Source organism: Papaver somniferum, chromosome 9, assembly GCF_003573695.1.
Source record: "Papaver somniferum cultivar HN1 chromosome 9, ASM357369v1, whole genome shotgun sequence".
Classification (NCBI taxonomy): domain Eukaryota; kingdom Viridiplantae; phylum Streptophyta; class Magnoliopsida; order Ranunculales; family Papaveraceae; genus Papaver; species Papaver somniferum.
Window position 1 is genome coordinate 19410758 of NC_039366.1, and position 24625 is coordinate 19435382.

The 24625-nt window shown below is 37.2% G+C and overlaps 2 protein-coding genes, 1 non-coding gene and 1 pseudogene across 9 annotated transcripts; all 4 read left to right on the plus strand.

Annotated features, from left to right (window-relative positions):
- Positions 1-380: 380 nt before the first annotated feature.
- On the plus strand, positions 381-453 carry TRNAF-GAA. The gene has a single exon. It is a non-coding gene; the product is annotated as a tRNA-Phe (tRNA).
- A 530-nt stretch (positions 454-983) lies between these two features.
- LOC113311525 lies at positions 984-7267 on the plus strand (annotated as a pseudogene).
- A 3067-nt stretch (positions 7268-10334) lies between these two features.
- LOC113310636 lies at positions 10335-15150 on the plus strand. 3 transcript variants are annotated; one of them, XM_026559362.1, is made up of 10 exons: positions 10335-10704; positions 11086-11140; positions 11307-11378; positions 11893-11964; positions 12127-12826; positions 12930-13076; positions 13184-13267; positions 13367-13486; positions 13584-13778; positions 13940-15150. In XM_026559362.1, the coding sequence occupies exons 2-10, from the start codon at positions 11118-11120 to the stop codon at positions 14945-14947; spliced, it is 2421 nt and encodes an 806-aa protein (XP_026415147.1). In that variant the 5' UTR covers positions 10335-10704; positions 11086-11117; the 3' UTR covers positions 14948-15150. The 3 variants fall into 3 exon arrangements, with proteins under 3 accessions (XP_026415147.1, XP_026415148.1, XP_026415149.1); XM_026559363.1 differs by having other exon boundaries at positions 12130-12826; XM_026559364.1 differs by lacking the exon at positions 11086-11140.
- A 47-nt stretch (positions 15151-15197) lies between these two features.
- On the plus strand, positions 15198-22837 carry LOC113310637. Of its 5 annotated transcripts, XM_026559369.1 has the most exons (9): positions 15198-15453; positions 16376-16450; positions 16545-17241; positions 17339-17482; positions 17566-17667; positions 17812-18704; positions 19104-19243; positions 19971-20042; positions 20181-20218. In XM_026559369.1, exons 2-7 carry the CDS (start codon positions 16386-16388, stop codon positions 19108-19110), a joined length of 1908 nt encoding a protein of 635 aa, XP_026415154.1. In that variant the 5' UTR covers positions 15198-15453; positions 16376-16385; the 3' UTR covers positions 19111-19243; positions 19971-20042; positions 20181-20218. The 5 variants fall into 5 exon arrangements, with proteins under 5 accessions (XP_026415154.1, XP_026415151.1, XP_026415150.1 ...); XM_026559366.1 differs by lacking the exons at positions 19971-20042; positions 20181-20218 and adding an exon at positions 19562-19595 and having other exon boundaries at positions 15198-15457; positions 17812-18681; XM_026559365.1 differs by lacking the exons at positions 19971-20042; positions 20181-20218 and adding an exon at positions 19562-19595 and having other exon boundaries at positions 17812-18681.
- The last annotated feature ends 1788 nt before the right edge of the window (positions 22838-24625 follow it).

Sequence of the window (24625 nt, forward strand, 5' to 3'; positions counted from 1 at the left end):
CAATTAGCAATAAAATCAAACTCTCTCTAATAGTTATTCTGCTTCCTAGCCTCTACATCAAGTAAAAGAGGTCACAAAACCTCAAAAAAAAAGAAGAAAAACAATTCACATGAAGCCGTTTTATCGTATTCTCTATCTATAGAACGAATGGTAAAGCTACAATATCCTCTTTCAAACTTCTACATCATTCATGTGGGTTGTCGTCATCCATTATATACTGTTATAATATTTTGATAGTAAACCTTAAGGAAAAGAAAAGAATCTAACACCCTGTGTCTTGTATATACCAATACATTGAATTCATAGTCTTTCGATTCAACTCCATGAGTCACGACCAACATAGTTACTTCACATTCATCTCTGCTATCACATACACATATGCGGGGATAGCTCAGTTGGGAGAGCGTCAGACTGAAGATCTGAAGGTCAGGTGTTCGATCCACCTTCACCACATTATCATTTCCTTTTTCTTAATCTAATCAATCACACGATTATTGTTTTTCTTTTTCTTTACGTAATCATAAGACTTACGATACAAGATTATTTTCCTAACTGAACACCTTCACCACATTATCGTTTCTTTTTTCTTAATCTAATCAATACAAGATTATTGTTTCCTTTTCCTTAATCTAATCACAAGACTGACTATACAAGATTAGTTTTCTAACTGAATTTTCCTGTGGAACGACGAAATTAAAAAATAAATCAACTTGCAATCATGCAAAAGCTGTGTGGAGATACCTGGACATCAATATTGATCAGGTTATAAATAGCTGTCAGAGCATCAGAGAACGAATTATTTCTTAGTTCTTAAAAGTCAACAATACAAGCAAGGAGGTACAAGATACTTAGAGAAAACCACTTATGGTTGCATGCTGGATAATCTGGAAAGAAAGATGTGACTGCATCTTTCAGGATAAAACTCTCAACCCTGCTAATACTGCCTCTAGAATTAATTTTTAGTTGCTCAGTTTTAGTCAGACATGCGTTTTAGACAAATATCAAATAGAAATACTAGATTAGATTGGAGTACTTCATTTAATAATATGCATACTGATGTTGATACAATATTTGTTGATACTTCATTTGATCATCTTACTCTTGATTGTGGCACTGGAATAGTGTTATTCTCTTGCGCAGGTGAAGTTAAAGGAATCAAAGGAACCTATGCAGTTGGAGTAATGGATCCAGAAGCAGAAGAGTGCATGGATATTTTGGGAGCTTTGAGCTGGGTTAAAGCTTCAGGACGTATCAAAATCAATTTAATAGATGATGCAGAGAACACGGTGAACTCAATTACTTCTGAGAGTTTATTTGTTCAATCGGAGAATAAAAACTTAGTGAGAGATATTAAATTTCTTTTGAACTATTTAAATATTTTGAGTGTTGATCGTCATGTCAACAGGAGAGTGATAACTTAGCTGATGTCATAGCTAAGAAAGTGAGAAGAGATAAGATATGCATTGAGGAACTGCATAATGTTCATAGATGAGTCGAACCGATGGCTCACTCGAAATTGCCTAAGGGTTTATTGGACTTTTTGTAGTAGCCACCTAAGCATTAACGGATTTAACGTGCCGTTTACCGTTTTTCTGAAGAAACGATCAAGAAAAGAGCACTTTAGAAAAATTAAGAAAGGGGGCACTTTTATTAACGTATTTCAAAACAGGAGCATTTTATCAAAATTTCAAAATTTATGTAAAGGCCATTGGTATGAACGAATTTTCTATACAATGCAACTTAAGGTAACGTTATAAGAATTCATTATGTAAAGGCCAACTTGTATAAAAAATTTAGCCATGCATGTACTCTCAGCTCATGAAAAGCCAATGCAACCTAAAAATTTGGCCGCATATAAGATGAGAGTATGTTTATGTTCAATTGTCAGTATATTCCAAGTAATAAAGATATGATATTTTTTATCATCTCGATCCTCAGCTGCCAGTAACATCAAAAAATAGAACAGATCTCTCACTCAGTCAAAAAAAACAAAAACAAGAGATCTGCCATCTCTCCTCCCAACGGCTATTTTTCTTCAACTTTTCTCTTCTTTTTCCCTTTCAGTTTTCCTCCTCCGATGATAGCTGAGTAATTAACCCATCTGGTATTCGATCCCAAGCCAGATGGGGATCTAGAAAAGGGTTTTGAGTCATCAATTGTTGTGTAGATTCTGTTCGATTATGTCCCTTGGTTGGCCTGATTTATGTTTCATCATTTCTTCTCGTTCATCATTTGCATCTAATATTGAGTTACAATTTCTCTGTACATCTCATTCATCATATGCATCAAGCACTGTTCGTCGCTGCATCCTTAGGATTTAGTTGGCTCTCCAATACTTTATTTCAAGTCTCTTTTTAATCTCTCCGAGTCTCTTCTTAGGTTTCCAAATTATTGATTTGAGATCATCCCTGATATATTATGCTTTTCAGGATGGGGGATTTGACCCTAATAGAGTTTTGATTCACTATTAGTTGAAATTTTAGAATAGCAATTTAGAAAACCATTGATAACTTTAAGATAAACACAGTAGTAATTAAGAAACTTAGTAAACAACACTGGAATACTACAGATAGACATTCTAGGATAACTTCAACATTACTTAAACAACTCAAAACAAAGTATACTAAAAACTTAAACGGGAAACTGCTTTCTATCAATCTTCAGTTCTTTTCTTTTTTAGTCCAGACAGTCTATCGTTAGCCTAGTATTGTGGTCTTCTAATCTAACAGCTAGATTAGCAGTCCACGTCAGTTAGGGCAACCTCCTAAGTCATATGGGAGTGCTAATCTAGCAGCTAGATTAGCAGTTCACGTCAGCTGGGACCACTACCCAGCGCTGATTGGTTCAGCGCTTTAAATTTCAGACGTCAGATCAAATTTTGTGATTTTTGTGATCCGTGTGATTTTTGTGAGTGCTGAACGTTTCAACGCTAAGGTCACTTTTTGAACGCTGAACCATTCAGCGCTTCAATCTCGCTGCTAGTTGAACTGCGAGCACATGCTAGGAGAGAGAACTAGTGTTAACTTTTAGGCCACACTTTTTTTTAATTGCAACACTTAACTGCCAATCTAGCAGCTCAATCTAGCCCATAGACTTAGCCTTAGATCTTATAAGTGAAAAGTACAGCCACACCCATTTTTAAGATTTTGGTCACTGTGAAACACGCCGACAAAAAAGTTCAGGCGCGCACCCAATTTTGGTGAAAAAATTTCTCCCAAACCCATAGTTTATAAAATTAGGTTTCAGTTTTTTTTTGTTCTTCTTCTTCGATTCCTTTTCTTCTTCCTCTCCCCTCTACTGTTCCATCTGTTAGACTTGATTTTTCGTTAAATTTGTTCATACCGGCATCTTGTGTTCTTCTTATTCTTCTGCGTGTCTGTTGTAGTATCCAGTGACTATGATCAAGTTCAAGAAGAAGGTCTGTGGTCAATCAAGCCATGAGTCTTGTGGATGTTCAACAAGGGATAAGATTCCTTTTCAAGGTGGAGACAGAGATGGAACTAGTGGCGATAGTTTGGTGGAGATTTAAAACTGAATCAGTTAAAGGAAGGGGATCTGATGCTGCTGATTTGGGGAGACGATTAATGGAGTGCTTATAGTTTTCAAGGGCTTGGAAGAGTGGGTTTAATTCAGGCTGGAGTTAACAGCCAGGAAATGAGTTTAAAGAGACGTACAACTGTGTAGCTGGAGTTGAGCCGTTGTTATGTTTGAATATGGCAGTAAATGGTGATGATTGATACTAGTTTACAAGTCTTGTAAGAAATAGGAGAATGGGTTATGTATGAATTGAAATCTACAGGATTTGTTGACGCACAACAACACCATCAGTTCTGCTCATATGGTGTTCGTAGAATTTCCTGATCCAAGGAGAATGGAAGTTTTGATCGAGATGAGTTAGGAGATATGTTAGAAGCTCAGATTGGCAGCAGGATAATGGTTCGAGTGACTGGTGCTTGTTATCGACAGGATAAGAAGATGAATTGAGCAGCAAGGAGATTGGTTGAGTAAATGGAAGAGTATCATGGGTTCTGACCAAGTCTTGGCTGAAAGGAGAGAAGAAAAAAGTGTTGATGCTGTCCATTTGTGTTGTTGCAGCCAGGGTGCTGGTGCTATGCTCATTTATAGGTCCTTATAATTTGATGGTCCTCTTTTGTCCCTTTTGTTTATGGCATCTGTTGGGTCCTACTGTCATTTGTGGATTTGTTCCACGAATACAATGTTCCACAATATTCATTACGGAACACTATCGGCATCGAAGCTGTTATGCTTGCTTGTTATATGGTGCAGGTGATAGTCTTAAGTCTGCAATACAGTTTTAAAATTTTATGTTGAATTTTCTGATATATGTTTTATTACCTGGTGATGTGTTGTGAATAGTGATGCATAACAAATTATGCATCTACAAAATTTGTTGCATAATTCTTGAAATTGGTTGCATAACACGCTCTGCAGTTTTTTTTTTTGTATAACTTGTTATGCAGTCCAGAAAACGTTTGCATAACATGTTATGCAGCTACTTTTTTCTTAGCATTGAAACCAACAAAAAATAAGATTGCATAACTTGTCATGCACCTACAATAATATCTACATAACATGTTATGCAGTCGTGGAAATATGACTGCATAATGCATTATGCATCGAGAAAATTATTGCACAATCTTTTATGCATCGAGAAAATATATGCATAGCCTGATATGCATCCGTAAATATGGATGCATACTGTGATGCATCAATTTTTATGTACACACTAAAACCAACCAAAACAATGGTTACATAACTTGTTATAGATGCATAACTTTGTTATGCAGATGCATAATTTGTTATGCAGTCGAGAAAATGGTTGCATAAAATACTATGCGTCTGCAGAATGTGTTATGCATCTTTTTTGGTGGCTGCATAATGGTTATGTAGTCAGTTTTCTAATTTTTGCCTAAAATGATGATCACCTCCGACTTTTTCGTGAAAAACAAAAATTTGATATTGTTGTTTGTACTCGTTGCATAACTCTCTTAAAAAGATTTCCAACGATATAAAATTTGTAAAATTCCAAGGCGCGAATTTTTAGATATGTTATATCCAAGTTGCGTTGCCAATTATACCCCTGATGCGTAACCCGTCACGCGGATGCATAATCCGTCATGCAAATATTTTTAATAATTTCATATAATTATGGGTGTCACGAAAATAATTATGAGTGTCACGGTACCTAAAATTAATTATGGGTCTGACAATGAGGATATTATTTTTTTTGGGCCTCCACCTAATTTTTCCCCGTAAGTGAAGTAGGAGGCTCTAAACGGATCCTCCTTTGTTTGTTTCACATCAAGCTTTTTTATTTTTATTTAGTTTTTCTTTTTTTGAACCACTCGAAACCACAATTGATCTGTTTAGATCGAAATTGATGGAGGTATATCGCAACAAAAAATACATTAGACCAGTTATCACTCTATACAAAAACTAACATATTCCTGAAGGTAGCCCATTGTCTTTACGGCTGGTACCTGCCCGCTCCAGTATATATATATATAGGTGCCTTGATCATGAAAAATTTCCATTTAATCTTTAGCACATTCTTACCCAATTGAAAAGCGAAATGGATGATTTGTTATTGAAGATATGTACGGTGTTTCTCTTGGTGGTAGTCCTCTTTCTTTCTTTCTTTCTTTCTTTCTTTCTATTCTTTAAAGAAGAAGGAAAATCAAGATGACGGAATAACAGCAGTTGGGCCACCTGGAACTGCTGGTTGGGCGCAAATCATAAGAGAAAATGTAGATTTCCTTCGGAAAAATCTTAAAGGGATTCCAGAGCAATTCTTTCAGGATAGGATTCGAAAATACTCTTCAGAAGTCTTCAAGACTTCATTATATGGAGAGACTGTGACTGTCTTCAGTGGTGCTGCTGGTAACAAATTCTTGTTCTCAAACGAATACAGACTCGTAAAGACTTGGTGGCCTAAATCGGTTAGTAATTAAGATTTTAGAAATGGTAGAAGATCAAGCCTCACCCGCGGCACAACGAGTATCTAGGAACGTCCGTAATAAGGTGTTTCCATTGATTACGAAACTAGATATGCTCCGGAGGTACGTCGGCGTGTTGGATTCTATAGCAAGGAATCATCTCAGTACTCACTGGGATGGCAAAACGGAAGTTGTTGTGTATCCTTTAAGCCAGATTTACACTTTCTCATCAGCATGTTTGTTGTTCTTGGGCATCAGTGATGAAACTCGTGTCGGTGATTTACTCGAGCTCTTTAATGTGGTGAGCGATGGAATCTTAACTATACCCATTAATTTACCCGGGACACCATTAAATCGGGCTTCTAAAATTATCCGAAAGGAATTTGCAAAAATAATTAAGCAGAGGATGGATGAGATGCATCTTTTTAATGAGGATAATCTGCAGAAGATGAATGAATTATCATCGTCGTCATCACCCTCGTCTTCAGTTCCACCAGCACATGATTTGCTGTCGCAGATGATTCTATTTTGCAAAGAAAATGATGATACTGAACATGTAGAAGACATTGAAAACAACAATAAGAAGACAAAGACATTCATTTACGCGTAGTACCTTGCGGACTTGGTACTTCCGATAATCATCGCTGGATATCACACCCAAAGTACTGTTATTACAGTCCTTATGAAGTATCTTGCCGAGCTTCCACATGTATGACAGAGCAGAACGAGATCGCAAATGCGAAAGCAACAGGAGAGTTACTAAATTTAGATGACATACAAAAAATGAAATACTCATGGAATGTAGTTTGTGAGGTATTGCGACTTGCACCACCGCTCCAAGGAGCTTTCACCGAGGCGTTGGATGACTTCACCTATGCAGGATATTTCATTCCAAAAGGATGGAAGGTAACCAATAACCCATTTATTAGTTCAAAATCTATTTATATATGTTTCCAATGAATTAGGACTTCAATTGAATTTATTTGTCTGTATAATTTGGTACGCAGTTATATTGGAGTGCAATTTCGACACACAAGAATCCAGAATATTTTCCAGATCCTGAAATGTTTGATCCGTTTAGATTTCTAGGGGCAGGGCCTGCTCCATACACATTTGTAGCGTTTGGAGGAGGACCTGGAATGTGTCCTGGAAGAGAGTACGCTAGAGTACAAATGCTCATTTTCATGCACCATGTTGTACGAAAGTACGAATGGGAGAAGCAGATTCCTGGTGATGAAATATTAAAAGTCAGTCCCTTTCCTTCGCCGGCTAAAGGGCTTCCGATACTACTTCGACCTCCGAAAACCTAATTAGCTAGTACTATTTATTTGATTTATCAAATAATCGTGTTTTATGTCGTAGCTTATTCTACTGTATAATTGTAATTCTCGTCAAAGTTTGTTACCAGAATTTGCCATCCGTTCATTTTGCTTTCATGCTATTGTAAACTCAATAAAATTGATTTATTAAAAAGACAAAGAAAATATTATTATAAACTAATAAAATTCAATAAGCTCATGACTTTAAAAGATAAAATATAAAACATTTAACAATAAGTTAATAAAAATACATTGTAAAAGAAAAAAAAAATTAAAAGTTATGGGCCAGCATGACAACATCTTCGAAGCATATGTAGTAATTGTTCGATCTTTATAAAATTGATTAAAAGTTATCTCCCTCCGGTTTTCTCCAAATTATGATATTTTACAAATTTTCGGAAATCGTGATATTCTTTTTTTATGTGCTCTTGTCCAATCATTTACGCCTTTACTTCGTCAGTAGAAGCGTCATCAACATCGTGATTTATCATAATCTCAAAAAGATCGCATTCATCCGCTTGACTTTTTATGAATTCTTCCATCTCGATTATGTCATTTGAATTATGTTAGTATGAGTAGAGCTTTTCTTCTATTAATTCGGTAACTTATTCTTCACAGAGTAATTTGAAGAGTTATGTACATATGACATTCTTCCCTTTACAATTGTAAAAAGGTATTGTGTCATATTTATAGTCAAGAATTGGCTCATCACAACACTTTTCTTGATTGCAGACAAGACCTTTTACTCCAGCAAAATGAGAGGCAGGTTTGATTACTTCTTTAGACATTCGTACGAGAATATTATGAAGTTTTTCATTCCGCAGTCGAAAACGACATCTCCTTTCAAGGTGACCTTTGTTCCCGCAATAATAACAGTTGTAGGGAATGTGTTTTGACTGTTCTCATATGAACTGTTTTCGAAGGTGGAAAATCTTTGTTCATAGGAACATCAGCTGTTAAAGGAGGTTTTTCACTTTTGACGTCAGTGAAATTCTCACTTAGGAACTTGTCATTAACACAGACAACCATGTAAATCTAACTTCGGTCTCATCCTATAAAATTGCACATCCAAACTGGATAGTTTGATAATGGTGATTCACCCCTGTAAATGGAGCAAACAACATCTCATATTTATTTGTTCGATATGTAGTATCAAAGAAAACTACTTCACCAAACTGATCATATGACATACGTGACCGAGCATCGACCCAAAAAAAGTTTACTGTTCTCCCTTGTTCGGCGACTTGGACTGCATAAAAGAACTGTGGATTTTCAATTTGTTTCATCTGTAAATAATTAATAACTGACTGGGCCTCGCCAACTTCCAAATTCTTATGCCTGACATTGCGCAAATGATTCTAACAGTCTCTCCGGTTAAATCCTATCTCTGCACCACCAAAGATCGATTGGACTTTAGAAATTTAAATGTTTTCCCTATAGAATGCCTCTGTAAGATCTTTCACGGCATCTGGCATGCATCTATTTATGCACATGAGCTTTTTCTTTGTTGGTGAGACAAATTTGTGGTTATGAATATCGGAAAATTGTGTTACGATCCATTTATTCTTTTCGTCATCGTGAAGAAACCGAATCTTTGCCTTGCAGTTACACTTGATGGTATTGCAACTTCTACCTTTTTTTACCTCTATTTTTTCTTCCTTTGTTTTTTTCCCCTCACGAGCGCACACCATATAAATTGCTGTCGCTTCGTCTACCCCAACACGTGTTTTATTTGTTGATCGAATTCTCACTGAACATCCATTCTGCCGGCCATACTTAGTGTAACGTTCTTTCACTTCTTCACTAGTACTACCTCCGTCCCACTATTAGTTGACCTAGTAGCACAATTTAGAAATGATTTACCACTAAAACTATACGACGAATATTCGTAAATTTTATATCGTTGGAAAGCATTTTAAAACACCTATGAAACGAATATAAATATGAGTAACAAATTATATAAAATCAACTACTAATGAGACAAAATTAAAAAACAAATAAGTCATCTAATAGTGGACGGAGGGAGTATCAAATTGCATTCCATTATATGGTTTTTCTATATTGCAGGAACTATCCTTTGAAGGTCCACTATTGGTAGCATCCTGTTTTTTGTTCAACAATGTGTTTGTATCGTTGGTTCCATCATCCAATACTCGATTTTCATCGTTTGTTTCGTTTGACGGCTCATCCATAAATAATCAACTCTGAATTTTTTTTTCAAAAGTTAGGTACTATGATAAGAGTACAATTCCGAACAGATGCGGAAGAGAAGAAAACAAAATACTATTAGTATCGCAGCTAAGAGTTGGAGAAGAAAACTAAACGAATCCTTCTCATAAAGACGTGGAAGATATTCTTCCAAAAAACATGCTAGATATATTTGGAATCAGTTGCAAAGAATTTATCGTGTTATAAACTTTGTACCAGGTCGGCTTGACTAAGCCGTAAAGCTTTTGTTGTAGAAAAAAGATGCCACCTCATCAAAATTGGTAGCCCTTGGATGTATAGAGATGGACGGTTAGAAACTTTTGTCTAAACCTTTAGTCAAAACCATTAGTCCCGTGATCCCTTCCCCTCTACAAAACCATTTTCTCCCCAAAAATATCAATTCAAACGAAGAAGAAAGGTGTTCCCTTATCCAGTCTGGGGGTGCCTTTACCAATTTGTTTTTTTAAATAATTGAGGTGATGCGAATAGCAATTTTGGGGTCTAAGTAGTAAAATTTTTGGGGTGCCTTTTTCAACTCTTCCTGGGCGTGCCGTTATCCAAAGTTGGGATGTATTTAGTACTTTTTCGGGTGCCTTTAGTAATTTTTCGATCCGATTTCTCCAAAATATTTCTTTCCAAAAATATCTACATAATAAATACAAAATTAAACACTAATAAAATATAAAATTAAGACAAATTAAACACATAAATGTGTCTATCAACAATTACTCCGATTCTAGGCATACCGCCTAGCTAAAAAAGTTAAAAACCTACTCACTCAAAAGAGTAGGTCCCGGCCCCTACAGGGTCCGGTTTTGTGGTGAGAGATAGGTTTTAGTTTTATCTACACTCTCTCGTTACGTTCAGAATTTTTGTTACAGAAAAGGGATAATACCCAAACGGAAGGTGATGATGAACCCATTGCTAACACTGAATCCCTTGCTGAATGCCATGGAACGCAGCAAAGGAAAATACACAAATAATTTTTGGTGATACAATGAAGGGGCACAGAGCTGGGCAAGAGAAAGCAGCGCCTTTGGGGATTTCTTTTACGGCCAAGTGGCAGTTTATAGGTGACAAGTGTATCATCTGAACCTTTTTAACTCCACTGCTGAAACCTCTCTCAATTAACGAATTAATCAAAAATCTCCCCATCTTCAGCGAGATCAGAAGTCTCATCTCCATAATTTGGGTCTAAGTTTCTCTAACCCCATCTTCAGGTACGATTCGAACTCTACAGAAACTGAAATTTCAGCTGGGAAAATCGATTTTATCGATGGTGTTGTTGTTACCTCAGAAATCAAGTACAGTAATTCTTTGTGTGTTAAAGCTGATTTATTAGTGTTTCTTATCTTACAGCAGCCATTCCCAAGACCTTTCCTCTTTCAACTCTACTATCTTCATACTGTAGTTGAAATCAGTGGAGTAATATGATTGTTATTGTTGAGAAAATTAACATGCATGTTAACTGATTGATGAAATTTCTCATAGGAGTTTAGTTTCTTACACATGGAGGACGAATTTTAATGTTGTTGGCCTGTCATTGTGTCTCTATGGGGATATGATTCAAATTTTTTTTCCTCTCTTATCATAAACAAAAGGCAATTGAATGGGATTTTAAAACCCTGGTCAAATGTGTTGTAGCTTATGCGCAGGGTGAGTGATGAAAGGCTTGATAAACTAAAGACACTAGCTTTTGCCTAGTAATTTAGCATTGTCATTTTTGTTATTTGGATTCAATAATTCACTCTTGATGTTGTAGTACGTATCTCTCAATTTTCTTTGCAAATGATCATTACTAACCCACAATTGTTGTTTGTAGACTCCAACTAATGGATCGAAGGAAAAGCCTTCGTAAAAAAGCGGCAGCTGAAGGTGCTAATAACATTAACAGGTAAATTGGGAATCTGTAATCGAGTGAAGTGTATTTCTGTATACCCCAAAAATTTGCATGCATTACAAATTTTATCTTGAATGTCCGCTCTTTTATGTATAGATGATGCAACTTTTTTTTGATAAACTAGCTTTTCTTCATTGCTCTTGTTTCAATCAAGACTTAACCAACTTGTTGATCAATTGGGCATCCTCACCATCCAATGTTGTCGATGTTCTGTAATTATGTACACTATCCTTTCATTGTAAGTTATATTGTGCTTCCTGAAAATGTTTATTATAACTATCCGGTCTTTGGTGATGACTCTGCCATCCCAACGAGCAAGGGATTCATACTTTTTCGTATGAGGAAGGCAGTGCCCAGACAAGCCTTGGCCACTTAACATGCTGTACTGGTTATTTAGCATTGTCACTTTGTTACTAAGTTCAATATTTCACTCATGACGTCGTAGAGTTATGTATCTCTCATTTTTCTTTGCAAATGATCATTACTAACCCACAGTTATTGTTTGTAGACTCCAACTTACGAATCGAAGGAAAAGCCTTCGCAAAAAAGTGGCAGTTGAAGGTGCTAATGACATTGACAGGTGAACTGGGAATTTGTAATCGAGTGAAGTGAATTGCTGTATAACCTCAAAATTGGCATGCATTGCAAATTATATCTTAAATGTTTCTTCATTCTTTTTATATTCAAAGTACTCGTGAAAGGCTAATGTGCAGCTGTTTTTTTTTTTTTGGGCTATTTATAGCAGCTATATTCACCCTCAGAAGTTTAGGGATAAAAGTGCGACAGTAATAAATCACTCAAGCTTGCTGCTACTAGCCGAAGTACGGAACCTGCTGTCTGTTGATGAGCAAGCCATATTTAAGGGTACAGCAATCGGCCATCTACTTTCGGTGCCGGATGATTCCAAGTTTAGCGGCACCATAGTGCATTTCTTACTTTCGAGGGAGATTCAATTGGATGATAAACCAGAAAAAATGCACTTTAAGGTTGGTGGAAAAGTATTGCATTTTGGCAAGAGAGAATTTGCTTTGATTACAGGGCTTAGTTTCAACAAATCCGAGAAATTTTTTATATCGTCCCTCAATCCTTCATCCCTGATGAGGAAGCATTTCCCCAACCAAGATCATGTAAGTGCATCAGAAGTGAAGGATCTCCTCTCCAAAAACAATTCTGCTTGCCCTTCTCTAGACAGAGTGAAGTTGGCATTACTTTTGGTTGTACACAATTTCCTAATGAGCCGTCAATATAGACAAGCCATAAACATTAGTTATTGGCATTTAGTTGATGACTTGGAGGAATTTAACAAGTACCCTTGGGGTGAAGTAACATTTGCTAGGATTTCGAAATTTAGACTACCACTAATTTATCAAGCCAACAAAGAGAACAGTGGTGCTGGTGGGGAACCGAGTTACACGGTGGTTGGAATTGCACATGCTTTGGTGGTAAGTGGCACTTCGGTTGATATTTTGTGGATACGTAGACGTTATCATTTGATTAATCTTTTTGCATTGATGTACTGGATCATTTTTGTTATTATTATTGTAGGTTTGGGCTCTCGCTATCATGCCTGGGCTGCTTAATCTGTGTGGACGAAAGATAGAGAGTAGAAGCTGGCAACCTCATATGCTTTGTGTGTTATGCACGAAATCTCCTTTCTACCCCTCTCTTATTCAAATATTGGACGTGAATGATGTATGTCCTAAAAAGAATTTCTTTTTGTCCATATGTATGCACGAGACACCTGGAGACATGGTTGTTTGTTTCCTATATTTGTAATTTTTAGTGACATAAAATTGCAGGTTCATGTCTGTTCAGATATGATGTGGCAAAAGGGTGATGGGAATCAGTTAATAATGCTTGGGTTAGAAGAAGGTACTACCGAGGTAGAGGATGTGTACAGCGAAGGGTTTTATAAAATGTTTTACTCCTTGTTATAAGCAGTATAACAGAAAAATAAATTCTTGGTTTTAACCTTGTCGCAGTCAAGTTCTTCTATCCAGACAGAGAAAGAAAAACATGAACACCATGTGGAAGAATCGTCTCTGAGGGACTCTTTCCATGAGAAGAAAGACTGCGATCAAGGCCATGAAGTCCCAGAACAGGTAATAGTGTAGTCGATTCTACTTTCTCTTCGTGTCTCTCCCCTTTTTATATCCTACCAAAGTTTTAGATATCTGATTCTTCTTCCACATCTTACAGGCTCCTGACTTTCTTTCCAAAAAGAGAGAGATAAGTACAGAAGAGTCTCGCCCTGGTGAAGGAAAGGGAATTAGTAATTATGAACCTGAACATCTTCCTTCATCAGAACATATAACTATACCTGCCATCCCTATCCTCCAGACAGATTGGGAGTCGTCTCCAGATAGAGACGCGGCTCGCTGTTTGGTGGATCTGGTAGCATATACTTCAGATATCTTCCCATTGGATTATTTTTCCTATATCATTTGCCTACAATATAATCGATCAATAACTGTCTAGCCGTTCCTCACCATTTTTATTTTCTTTTATTCATACCTTTCCACTTTAAACATCTGATTCTCTTCCACATTTTATAGGCTTCTGCCTCGCCGTCCAAAAAGAGAAAGATCAGTGCGGAAGAATCTCTCCCTTGTGAACGAAATGGCATTTGTAATTATGAATCTGAACATCTGCCTTCATCAGAACCTATAAGGCCTTCCAACCGCATCCTCCAGGAATCTGTGGCAAAAGAGAATGAGAATGACGTACTCGACAGTAGTGGGAAGGACTCGCGTGGCAAGGATGTATCCAAAGGAAATATATCATTTTGCTCTGAAGCAAAAACTACAGGGAATATATCATCTTGTTCTGGAGCAGAAACTACGGGAGCTGAATCACTTGAAGTGGGTGAGCTTGTTGAGGGGCCTGCCGATGCTACAACAAATATATCCTCCTTTAAGGGCCTACCGACTGCCGATTCCACCTTGTTGAATATTTTGACTTCGATAGATATCATTCCTTACCCCCCAGGGTTTCCAAGGGCTTCAGCTCAAGAGAGAGCTGAAGGGTTTGAATATGTGGACAATTTCAAGATCCCAGAAGAGTATGTAACTTTGTACAAGAAGATCTATGAAAAGCATGGGCATATGGCGACTAAAAAAGTCGTCAAGTTCAATGATGATATGCTACTCACATGTGTTGCCAGTTTATTGAAGATCATCTCGGCAATGGAATATGTGCGTGGTTCAGAATTGAGTGAAGCTTTGCTGGAGAGATGGGAAGGATTCCTCGAAGATGCTGAGACCTTGGAATTCAATATTAAGTGGCTTCGTGAAGGACTCAATCGACTTAAGAACCATTGGAGGTCTTCATTTGGGATAGATAGAGAAGTTGAAAGCCATGCACAAGTACTGGATGCGATGCAGGTCAAATATGTTAGCCTGTCGACAAGAGAAGACGAGCTAAATGCTGAACTCTCAGAGGTAAAAATCCAGAAAAAAAAAGCTGAAGCAATGATTTCATTTGAGCGAAAAGCTATTCAAGAAAAACTGAGTCAGAAAATAAAATTACAGAATGAATCTGTTGCAGAAATAGTGCTTAGTTGAATTTGTATACTTACTTGTTCAAAGGTTATTATGATGCGATGAAAGAAGCAGTTTTATTAGCCAGAGAACTTGCCAAGTTTGTAAAATTGCTTAGGCAATGATGTACAGTCTGTCTGTCTTGTAAATGGGTGTTTGACAGCTTGCCAAATTTGTAATATATAGTAGCATGGGTAGTGTGCTGAAATAAAAAAAAAAAAAAAAAAATCTTTCGTTGACCATGTTTGACCTGATGATTTTTGCAGTTTGCACCATAGATAAAGCCATAATGCCGTGGAAAGGCTAAGATTAGGCAGGTATACAAGGTTGAAGCAATGCTTTTGGAGTTTTCTCTTACGGGCAAGTGGCAGTTTATAGGTGACAAGTGTACCCTCTCCAACTCTACTTCTTAACTCTCTCCCAGTTAACTTATCAGAACTCTCTCCATTGAAGAACAAAGAGATCAAAAGCCTCACCATATCAAGCAATTTGGGTCAAGTGGTTTCACATTTCTCTAACCCCATCTTCAGGTAAGTACGATTCAAACTCCTTAAAAACTGAAATTTCAATAATCGTTTTATGTGTTAAAACTAGTGTTTGTAACTAGGGTTTACAGCAGCCATTCCCAAGACCTTTCCCACTTTCAACTCTACTTTCTTCGTACTGTAGTGATTGTCATTATTGAGAAAATTAACATGCATGTCACCTGATTGATGAAATTTCTCATAGGAATTAAGTTTGTTCCACATGGAGGACGAGTTTGAATGGGACTTTTGTTGTTGCAATGGCTTAACATTGTGTCTCTCAGGGGATATGAACTATGGAAGGGTTGGGATTGGATGTTTTTCTTTTCTAATCATAAGCAAAAGGCAATTGATCAAAACCCGTTGGGTCCTTGCAATTGAATCGGATTTAAAAACTCTGTTCAATTGTGGTTTTCTGGTTAGGTTGTTGCAGGGTGATCGATGAAAGGCTTCATAAACAAAAGCACTAGCTTTGGTTCTTCGCACTAGTTTTTCATCAAAAACTTAACTAACTTCTTAATAAATTGAGCATCCTTGTCATTCAATGTTGTTGATGTTTTGTAAGTTATACACTGTGCTTCCCTTGTAAGTTAATATTATGCTTCCTATGAATGTTTCCTTTTGTACGTTTCTGGTCTTTTGGTGATGACACTGCAATCGCAATTTTCAAAGTGGTGCAATGGTTTTGTAGTTGGCACTTGTTATGCTTTTAGTTTGATTGGGTACCATGTTGGTCGACTAAGGGACTAGGCAGCCTAGACAGCCGTCTAAAGCCAAAATTAAGAAAAACGTATGCATTTTAGCTAAATATAAAGATTCAAGAAAAATGCACTTCATTAACGCTGTGGAATTATAGTGCAATGGAGAAGTTTTCGTTCAACATACCATTCCTTGAGGATCATTACTAACACACAATTATTGTTTGTAGATTCCAACTTATGGGTCCAAGGAAAAGGCTTCCTAAAGAAGAGGCAGTTAAAACTTTTAATGACAGCATTGACGGGTAAATTGTAAATTTGTAATTGAGTGAAGTGAATTTCTATACAACCCCTAAATTTGCATGCGTTCAATTTTACTGTTTTTGTGGTTTGTATCAGGTATATTCACCCTCCAAAATTTAGGGATGGAAATGTGAAAATAACAATTTACTCAAGCTTACTACAATTAGCCGAAGTACGTGACTGGCTGTCCGTTGATGAGCAAGCAATATTTAAGGGCACGGCAATTGGCCATCTACTTTCAGTACCAGCAGATTTGAAGTACAGTGGCACCATTTTGCATTTCTTACTTTCGAGGGAAATTCACGTGGATGATAAACCAGATGAAATGCACTTTAAGGTTGGTGGAAAAATATTGCATTTTGGCAAGAGAGAATTTGCTTTGGTTACAGGGCTTAGTTTCAAGAAACCGGAGAAAGATTTTGTATCTCCGCTCAAATCCTCATCCCTGATGTGGACTCATTTCCCCAACCAATATCGTGTAACTGGATTACAAGTGAAGGCTCTCCTCTTCAAAAAGAATTCTACCTGCCCATCTCAAGACAGAGTGAAATTGGCGTTACTTTTGGTTGTTCATCGCTTCTTAATGGGCTGTCCAGATAGAGATGCCATAAACATCAGTTACTGGCATTTAGTTGACGACTTGGAGGAATTTAACAAGTACCCTTGGGGGGAAGCAACATTTGGTAGATTAACAAAATTTAGATCACCACTACTTTATCAAGCCAACAAAGAGAATAGTGGTGCTGGTGGGGAAACGAAGTACAAGGTTGTCGGAATTTCCCATGCCTTATCAGTAAGTGGCACTTCGGTTGATATTTTGTGGATGTGTTAACGCTATCGTTTGAGTAATTTTTTTGGATTGATGTGTCTTTGTGTTATTTTTGTGGTAGGTTTGGGCTCTCGATATCATGCCTGGGCTGCTTAATCTCTGTGGACGAAAGATTGAAAGTATAGGCTGGCTACCACATATGCTTTGCGTATTATGCACGCAATCTCCCAAGTATCCCTCTCTTCGAACATTGGAAATGAATGATGTATGTCCTAAACTTTGTTATTCTTTTTGTACATTCTTTTATATATCGAGTCGTTTGTAATGTTTAATGACATAAAATTGCAGGTACATGTCCGCTCAGATATAATGTGGCAAAAGGGTGATGCGAATCAGTTAATAGTGCTTGGCTTAGAGGAAGGTACCCCCGAGATAGAGGTTGAGGTAGAGGTTGTGGATAGCGATAGCTTCTGTAAATTATTTTTCTCCCTATTAAAATCAGTATAACTGAAACTAAATTTTTTGTTTTCAACCTTTTCAAAAAAAAGTCAAGTTCTTTTTTTAGACATTTGATTCTTCTTCCACATTTTGCAGGTTCCTGTTTTTCTGTCCAAAAAGGGAAAGATAAGTACAAAACAGTCTTGCCCTTGCAATGGAAAGGGAATTGGTAACTGTGAACCTGAACATATGACTATACCTGCCATCCCCAACCAGGAACCCGTGGTGAGAGAGAATGAGAATGACATTCCCCACACTAGTGTGGAGCACTCTCACGGCAAGGCTGTACCCAAAGGGAAAACTACTGGAATCAAATCGCTTGAAGTGGTTCAGCTTGTTGAGGATCCTGTGGTTGCTAAAATGAATACGTTCTCTTCTAAGGGCCTGACTCCTGATTCTACCTTGTTAAATATTTCGACTTCCATAAATGTCTTTCCTTCCCCGCCAGGGTTTACAAGGGTTTCAGCTCTGGAGAGAGTGGAAGGATTCCAATTTGTGGACGACTTCAAGGTCATAGAAGAACATGTAATTTTGTATAAGAAGATTTATGAAAAGCATGGGCATATGGCGACTAAAAAAGTCATCAAGTTCAATGATGATATGTTACTCACATGTGTTACCAGTTTATTCAAGATCATCTCGGCAATGGAAATTGTGCGAGGTTCAGAATTGAGTGAAGCGTTGCTGGATAGATGGGAAGGGTTTATCAAAGATGCCGAGAGTTTGGAATTCAATATTGAATGGCTTCGTGAAGGATTCCATCGAATTAAGGACCACTGGAGGTCTTCATTGGGGATAGATAGAGAAGTTGAAAGCCATTCTCAAGTATTGAATGCAATGCAGGTAAAATATGATTCCCTGTTGACAAGAGAAGACGAACTTGAAACTGAACTTTCAGAAGTAAAAGTTCAGAAAAGGAAAGCTGAAGCGACGATTTCATCTGAGCGAGAAGCTATTCAAGAAAAGGTGACTAAGAAAAACAAATTACGGTGCGACCCTGTTCTAGGAATTGTGCTTAGCTAAATTTTTATACTTGCTCAATGGTTAATTAATGATGTACAGTCTTGCCTGTCTTGTTAATGGGTGTCCGTAGTTTTTAGCAGTAGGACAAACTTTCTTAAGGCAAACCGGTTTCCGTATAGTATAGTAAAAACTTTCACTCTCTCGTTTGATTGAGTGAAAGAGGGTTTCCTAGTAGGATCATATTGAATGAGACTCCCAAACCCCATAACCATATTCTTCTTAGGATTCTTTTTTATCACATGATAATTTTTTACTAGTGACCCATATTGCAAAATAATGTATTTGTGTCAACAGTGTAATTTAATTTCTGAATCACTAAGCATATTTTGAGTCACGAGCTAACAAATATTTAATTACTGTGGCAGCTTTTAGGTGACAAGTGTATTATTCTCTCCAACTCTGCAACTCTCTAAACTGCACTTCTGAACTCTCACTCAATTGAAAAGCTAACAGTGGAAGTAATCTCATGAACAACCAGGAGAACGAAGATCAAGTCACTCTTCAGGTACCATTCAAACTCCTCAAAAACTGAAATTTCAGTTCGGAAATCGGTATATGATTCTGTTGTTACCTCTGAAATCAAGTAAATCTTGCTGGTTGTTAATTTCTTTGTGTTTTGTAAAATAACCAGAGTTTACATCCGTTCCTCTTCAGCTGTATTTTCTTCATTGTTTAAATGATCAATGGAGTAAGATGAGTGTCATTGTTGAGAAAATTAACATGCATGTTAACCATTTTCTTGAATGAAATGTTTTTTTCTTCTCAAAGCAAGAGTGGGTTAGAAAATTCTGGCTCATAACTAACCCACAATTATGGTATGTAGATTTCTCCAACTTATGGCTCCAAGGAAAAGGCTTCGTAAAAAAGTTGGAGGTGACAGGTGAATTGGGAATTTGTAATCGCTGTGTAACCCCTAAAATTGCACTGCATTAAAAATTCCTTGTTTATTGTTTGGCGAAATTAACATGCATGCTAATTTTTTGACGAAATTCCTTCATAAGAATCTAGTTTATTCCACTTAGAGGGCGGGTCTTAATGGGATTCTGGTCTGTTGTTGGCTTGTCATTGTATCTCTGGGGATATCAATTACGAAAGGAGTTCATACTTTGAGTATATATGACGGCAGTGCACGGACAAGCCTTGGCACTAGATATTTCACTCTTAACGTATGGTTATATTTCTTCATTTTTCTTTGCAAATGATCATTACTAACCCACAATTATTGTTTGCAGACTCCAACTTATGGATCGAAGGAAAAGCCTTCGCAAGAAGGTAGTAGTTGAAGCTGCTAAGGACATTGACAGGTGAGTTGGAAATTTTTAATTGAGTGAAGTGAATTGCCGCATAAGCCCCTAAATTTGCATGCATTACAAATATTATCTTATATGTATCTCCCTCAATTTTACATTCAAAGGAACTCAAAAAAGATAATTTTGTAGCAGGTATATTCACCCTCCGGAATTTAGGGATAAATATGTGCATGTAGCAAATATCTCAAGCTTAATGCTACTAGCCGAAGTACGAAAATGGCTGTCGGTTGATGAGCAAGCCATATTTAAAGGCACAGCAATTGGCCATCTACTTTCCGTTCCGGAAGATTCCAAGTTCAGCGGCACCATTGTTCATTTCCTACTTTCAAGGGAGATTCACATGGATGACAAACCAGATGAAATGCACTTTAAGGTTGGTGGAAAATTATTGCATTTTGGCAAGAGAGAATTTGCTTTGATTACAGGGCTTAGTTTCAAGAAACCCCAGAAAGCTTTTGTGTATTCCGCAAATCTACCATCCCTGATGAGGACCCATTTCCCCAACCATAATTTTGTAAGTGCATCAAAAGTTAAGGCTCTCCTCTTCAAAAAGAATTCTAGTTGCCCTTTTATAGACAGGGTTAAACTAGCGTTACTTTTGGTTGTGCACAACTTCCTAATGGGCCGTGAAGATAGAGATGGCATAAACATCGATTATTGGCATTTAGTTGACGACTTGGACGAATTTAACAAGTACCCATGGGGCGAAATAACATTCGAAAGAATTACAAAATTTAGATTACCACTGCTTTATCAAGCCAACAAAAAGAACAGTGGTGCTGGTGGAAAACCTGCTTACAAGGTTGTCGGAATTCCACATGCGTTGTGGGTAAGTCGCACTTCAGTTGATTTTTGTAGATGTCTAATCTTTTGAGTGATCCTTTTGGATTAATGTATCATTTATGTTATTATTGGTTTAGGTTTGGGCTCTTGATATCATGCCTGGGCTGCTCAATCTGTGTGGAAGAAAGGTAGAAAGTGAAGGCTGGCAACCTCATATGCTTTGTGTATTGTGCACGAAATCTCCTCCATACCCGCATATTATTCGAGCATTGGAAGTGAATGATGTATCTCTCCTATAGTTTGAAATTTTATTTTTTCACTCTTTTATGTATATATGGTACACTTGGAGACATGGTTGTTTGTTTTCTATTATTTTTGCAGGTTCATGTCCGTTCGGATATAATGTGGCAAAAGGGTGATGCAAATCAGTTAATAGTGCTCGGCTTCGAGGAAGGTACCCCCGAGGTAGAGGATGTGGACAGCAAAGGGTTTTGTAAAGTGTTTTTCTCCTTGTAACAGCAGTATAAAGCAAATTCTTGGTTTTCTACCTTTTTTTTTTTTTTTTTTTTTTTTTTTTTTTTGCAGTCAACTTCTTTTATCCGGAGAGTGAAAGAAAGACACGAATACCATGGGGGAGAATCTTCTCTGAGGGACTCTTTCCACGAGAGGAAAGACGGCAATCAAGATCATGAAGTCTCAGAAATGGTAATTTTGCAGTCTTTTCTCACCCTTTTTAGTTTCAGTATTTATGCTCGTCCAAGTTTTTAGATATCTGATTCTTCTTCCACAACTTACAGGCTCCTGTCTTTCTGTCCAAAAAGAGAAAGATAAGTACAGAAAACTATCGCCCTTGTAAAGGAAAGGGAATTGCTAATTATGAACCTGAACATTTTACTTCATCAGAACCAATGACTATACCTGGCATCCCTATCCTCCACACTAGTGTGAAACACTCGCATGACAAGGATGCACCCATCAGGAATATGTCATGTTCTGGAGCAGAAATTACTTGAATTGAATCACCTGAAGAGGGTGAGTTTGTTGAGGAATCTGCGGATGCTAGAATGAATACATCCTCTTCTAAGGGCCTGACTACTGATTATACCTTGTTAAATATTTTGGCTTCCATAGATGTTTCTCCTTCCCCCCCAGGGTTTGCAAGTGCTTCAGCCCAAGAGAGAGTGGAAGGATTTGAATTTGTGGACAACTTCAAGATCCTAGAAGAGCACGTAATCTTATATAAGAAGATTTATGAAAAGCACGGGCATATGGCGACAAAAAAAGTCATCAAGTTCAACGATGCTATGTTACTCGCATGTGTTACCAGTTTATTGAAGATTATACCGGCAATGGAAAATGTGCGAGGTTCAGAATTGAGTGAAGCATTGCTGGAGAGATGGGAAGGATTTATCAAAGATGCTGAGGCCTTGGAGTTCAATATTAAGTGGCTTCGTGAAGGATTCAGTCGACTTAGGAACCATTGGAGCTCTTCACTCCGGATAGATAAAGAAGTTGAAAGCCATGTACAAGTATTGAATGCAATGCAGGTCAGATATGATTGCCTATCCACAAGAGAAGATCAACTTGATGCTGAACTTTTAGAAGTAAAAATTCAGAAAAGGGAAGTTGAAGCGACAATTTCATCAGAGCGAAAAGCTATGCAAGAAAGGCTGACTGAGAAAATCAAATTTCAGAATGAATCTGTTGTAGGATTACTGCTTAGCTGAATTTTCATACTTGCTCAATGGTTAAATCAATGATGTATATAGGTTGTCTTTCTTGTAAATGGGTGTCTGTAGTTTTTGGCAGCAGGACGAACGAGGATTTGATTGAGTTTCGGGTGAAAGAGTGTCTCCCAAATAGGATCAATTTTGTCAAATTTGATCGTTATTCTGGATGAGATTCTTCACAAACCCCACTTAATTGCAAAATAGTTTTTGTCTCAACCGTGTAATTTTCAGGTTACATATCGCAACTTCCGAGTCAATAAAGCATATTTTGAGTGACGAGCCAACAATTTCCAGTGAGAGAATAATTTAGGCTTTTGTTAACTTGTATATCCGTATACGTATTAAGATTTAATAAATAGTTTTATTTCATTGGAAATTGTATTTTTTTGTCTTAAGAAATTGGTTTTTCTTGCATGAAAAACAACGAATTTTTTTCCGAATGCAAGGAATCATTGTTTTCAATGCAACAAAACAAACAAATTTTGTTTCCAATGCAAAAAATAGTTGTTTTAATGAACCTTAACATGTATACGGGTATACAAGTTAACAAGACGCAATAATTTAAAGTCAAGTGATCAAACACGATTAAGCGGGCAAATATTTAACAGTACAAGTTCTCTACACACCGAGAAAATAGACCAGATAAAAATCGTCTCTCACATCTTTTTTCCATTTTTTTATGGGCCCTGTTCTTCAGGAGACGTACAGGAGTGGATTGTGAGGGGCGGTTTTTTGTGTGTGGTTTTTATCTCGGTCTCCCGAGACTTGTTGAATATTTAATCACACAGTGGCAGCTTTTAGGTGACAAGTGTTTTCTTCTCTCTAAACTGCACTTCTGGAGGTCTCTTGTCAAGTAGTTTTGGTCAACTCAGTTTCACGTTTCTTTCAGGTACCATTCAAACTCCTCAAAAATTGAAATTTCAGTTTGGAAAGTGATTTACTGAGTGATTCTGTTTTTAATTACCTCCGAAATCAAGTAAATCTTTGTATTTTAACATTTAGAGTTTGCTAATTTCCTGGTGTTTTGTAACTAGAGTTTACAGCCGTTTCCTCTTTCAGCTCTATTTCTTCATGGTGTTGGATGTCATTGTTGAGAAAATTAACATGCATGCATGCATGTTAAAATTTTTTTTTTTTTTTTTTTTCATCCATTGAGCATATGGATATAAATGGGTATGAAATCTCTGGTGAAATGCGTTTTTTGGGTAGAGGTTGTTGGTTTGTTACTGATTTTTTGATCAATTGAGCATCTGCACTATCTGGTATTGTCGATTTTTTGGAAGTTATGAAGTACGCAGTTAGTTGATTGGGTGCCATGTTGCAAGGGATGAATACAGATTATTGGTTTGTTGTAAAATTTGTTGAAATTTAATATTTCAGTCTGAACAGTACAGTTAGATCTCTCTTATTTTTCTTTGCAAATAAACGTATGGCTCCAAGGAAAAGGCTTCGTAAAAAAGTGGCACCATTGTGCATTTCTTACTTTCGAGGGAGATTCACATGGATGGTAAACCAGATGAAATGCACTTTAAGGTTGGTGGAAAAATATTGCATTTTGGCAAGAAAGAATTTGCTTTGATTACAGGGCTTAGTTTCAAAAAATACGGGAAAGCTTTTGTACCGTCCCTCAATCCTTCATCCCTGATGAGGACACATTTCCCCAACCAAGATCGTGTAAGTGCATCATAAGTGAAGGCTCTCCTCTCCAAAAACAACTCTGCTTGTTCTTCTCTGGACAAGGTGAAATTGACATTACTTTTGGTTGTGCACCGCTTCTTAATGGGCCGTCCAGATAGAGATGCCATAAACATCAATTATTGGCATTTAGTCGACGACTTGGAGGAATTTAACAAGTACCCCTGGGGGGAAGAAGCATTTGGTAGAATTACTAAATCTAGATCACCCCTACTTTATCAAGCCAAAAAAGAAAAAAGTGGTGCTGGTGGGGAACCGGCTTACAAGGTGGTTGGAATTCCACATGCCTTGTTGGTAAGTAGCACTTCGGTTGATATTTTGTGGATGTGTGAACGCTATCGTATGTTTGAGTAATCTTTTTGTATTGAG

Excerpts from the sequence above, each read along its gene's own strand:
- LOC113310637 (XM_026559366.1), top strand. The coding sequence starts at position 16,386 with ATGGGTCCAAGGAAAAGGCTTCCTAAAGAAGAGGCAGTTAAAACTTTT. Across the intron at positions 17,483-17,565 it reads GAACATTGGAAATGAATGAT|GTACATGTCCGCTCAGATAT; the intron begins GTATGTCCTAAA and ends ATAAAATTGCAG. Across the intron at positions 17,668-17,811 it reads AGATAGAGGTTGAGGTAGAG|GTTCCTGTTTTTCTGTCCAA; the intron begins GTTGTGGATAGC and ends CACATTTTGCAG.
- LOC113310636 (XM_026559362.1), top strand. The coding sequence starts at position 11,118 with ATGTGTTGTAGCTTATGCGCAGG. Across the intron at positions 13,487-13,583 it reads GCCATGAAGTCCCAGAACAG|GCTCCTGACTTTCTTTCCAA; the intron begins GTAATAGTGTAG and ends CACATCTTACAG. Across the intron at positions 13,779-13,939 it reads CTCGCTGTTTGGTGGATCTG|GCTTCTGCCTCGCCGTCCAA; the intron begins GTAGCATATACT and ends CACATTTTATAG.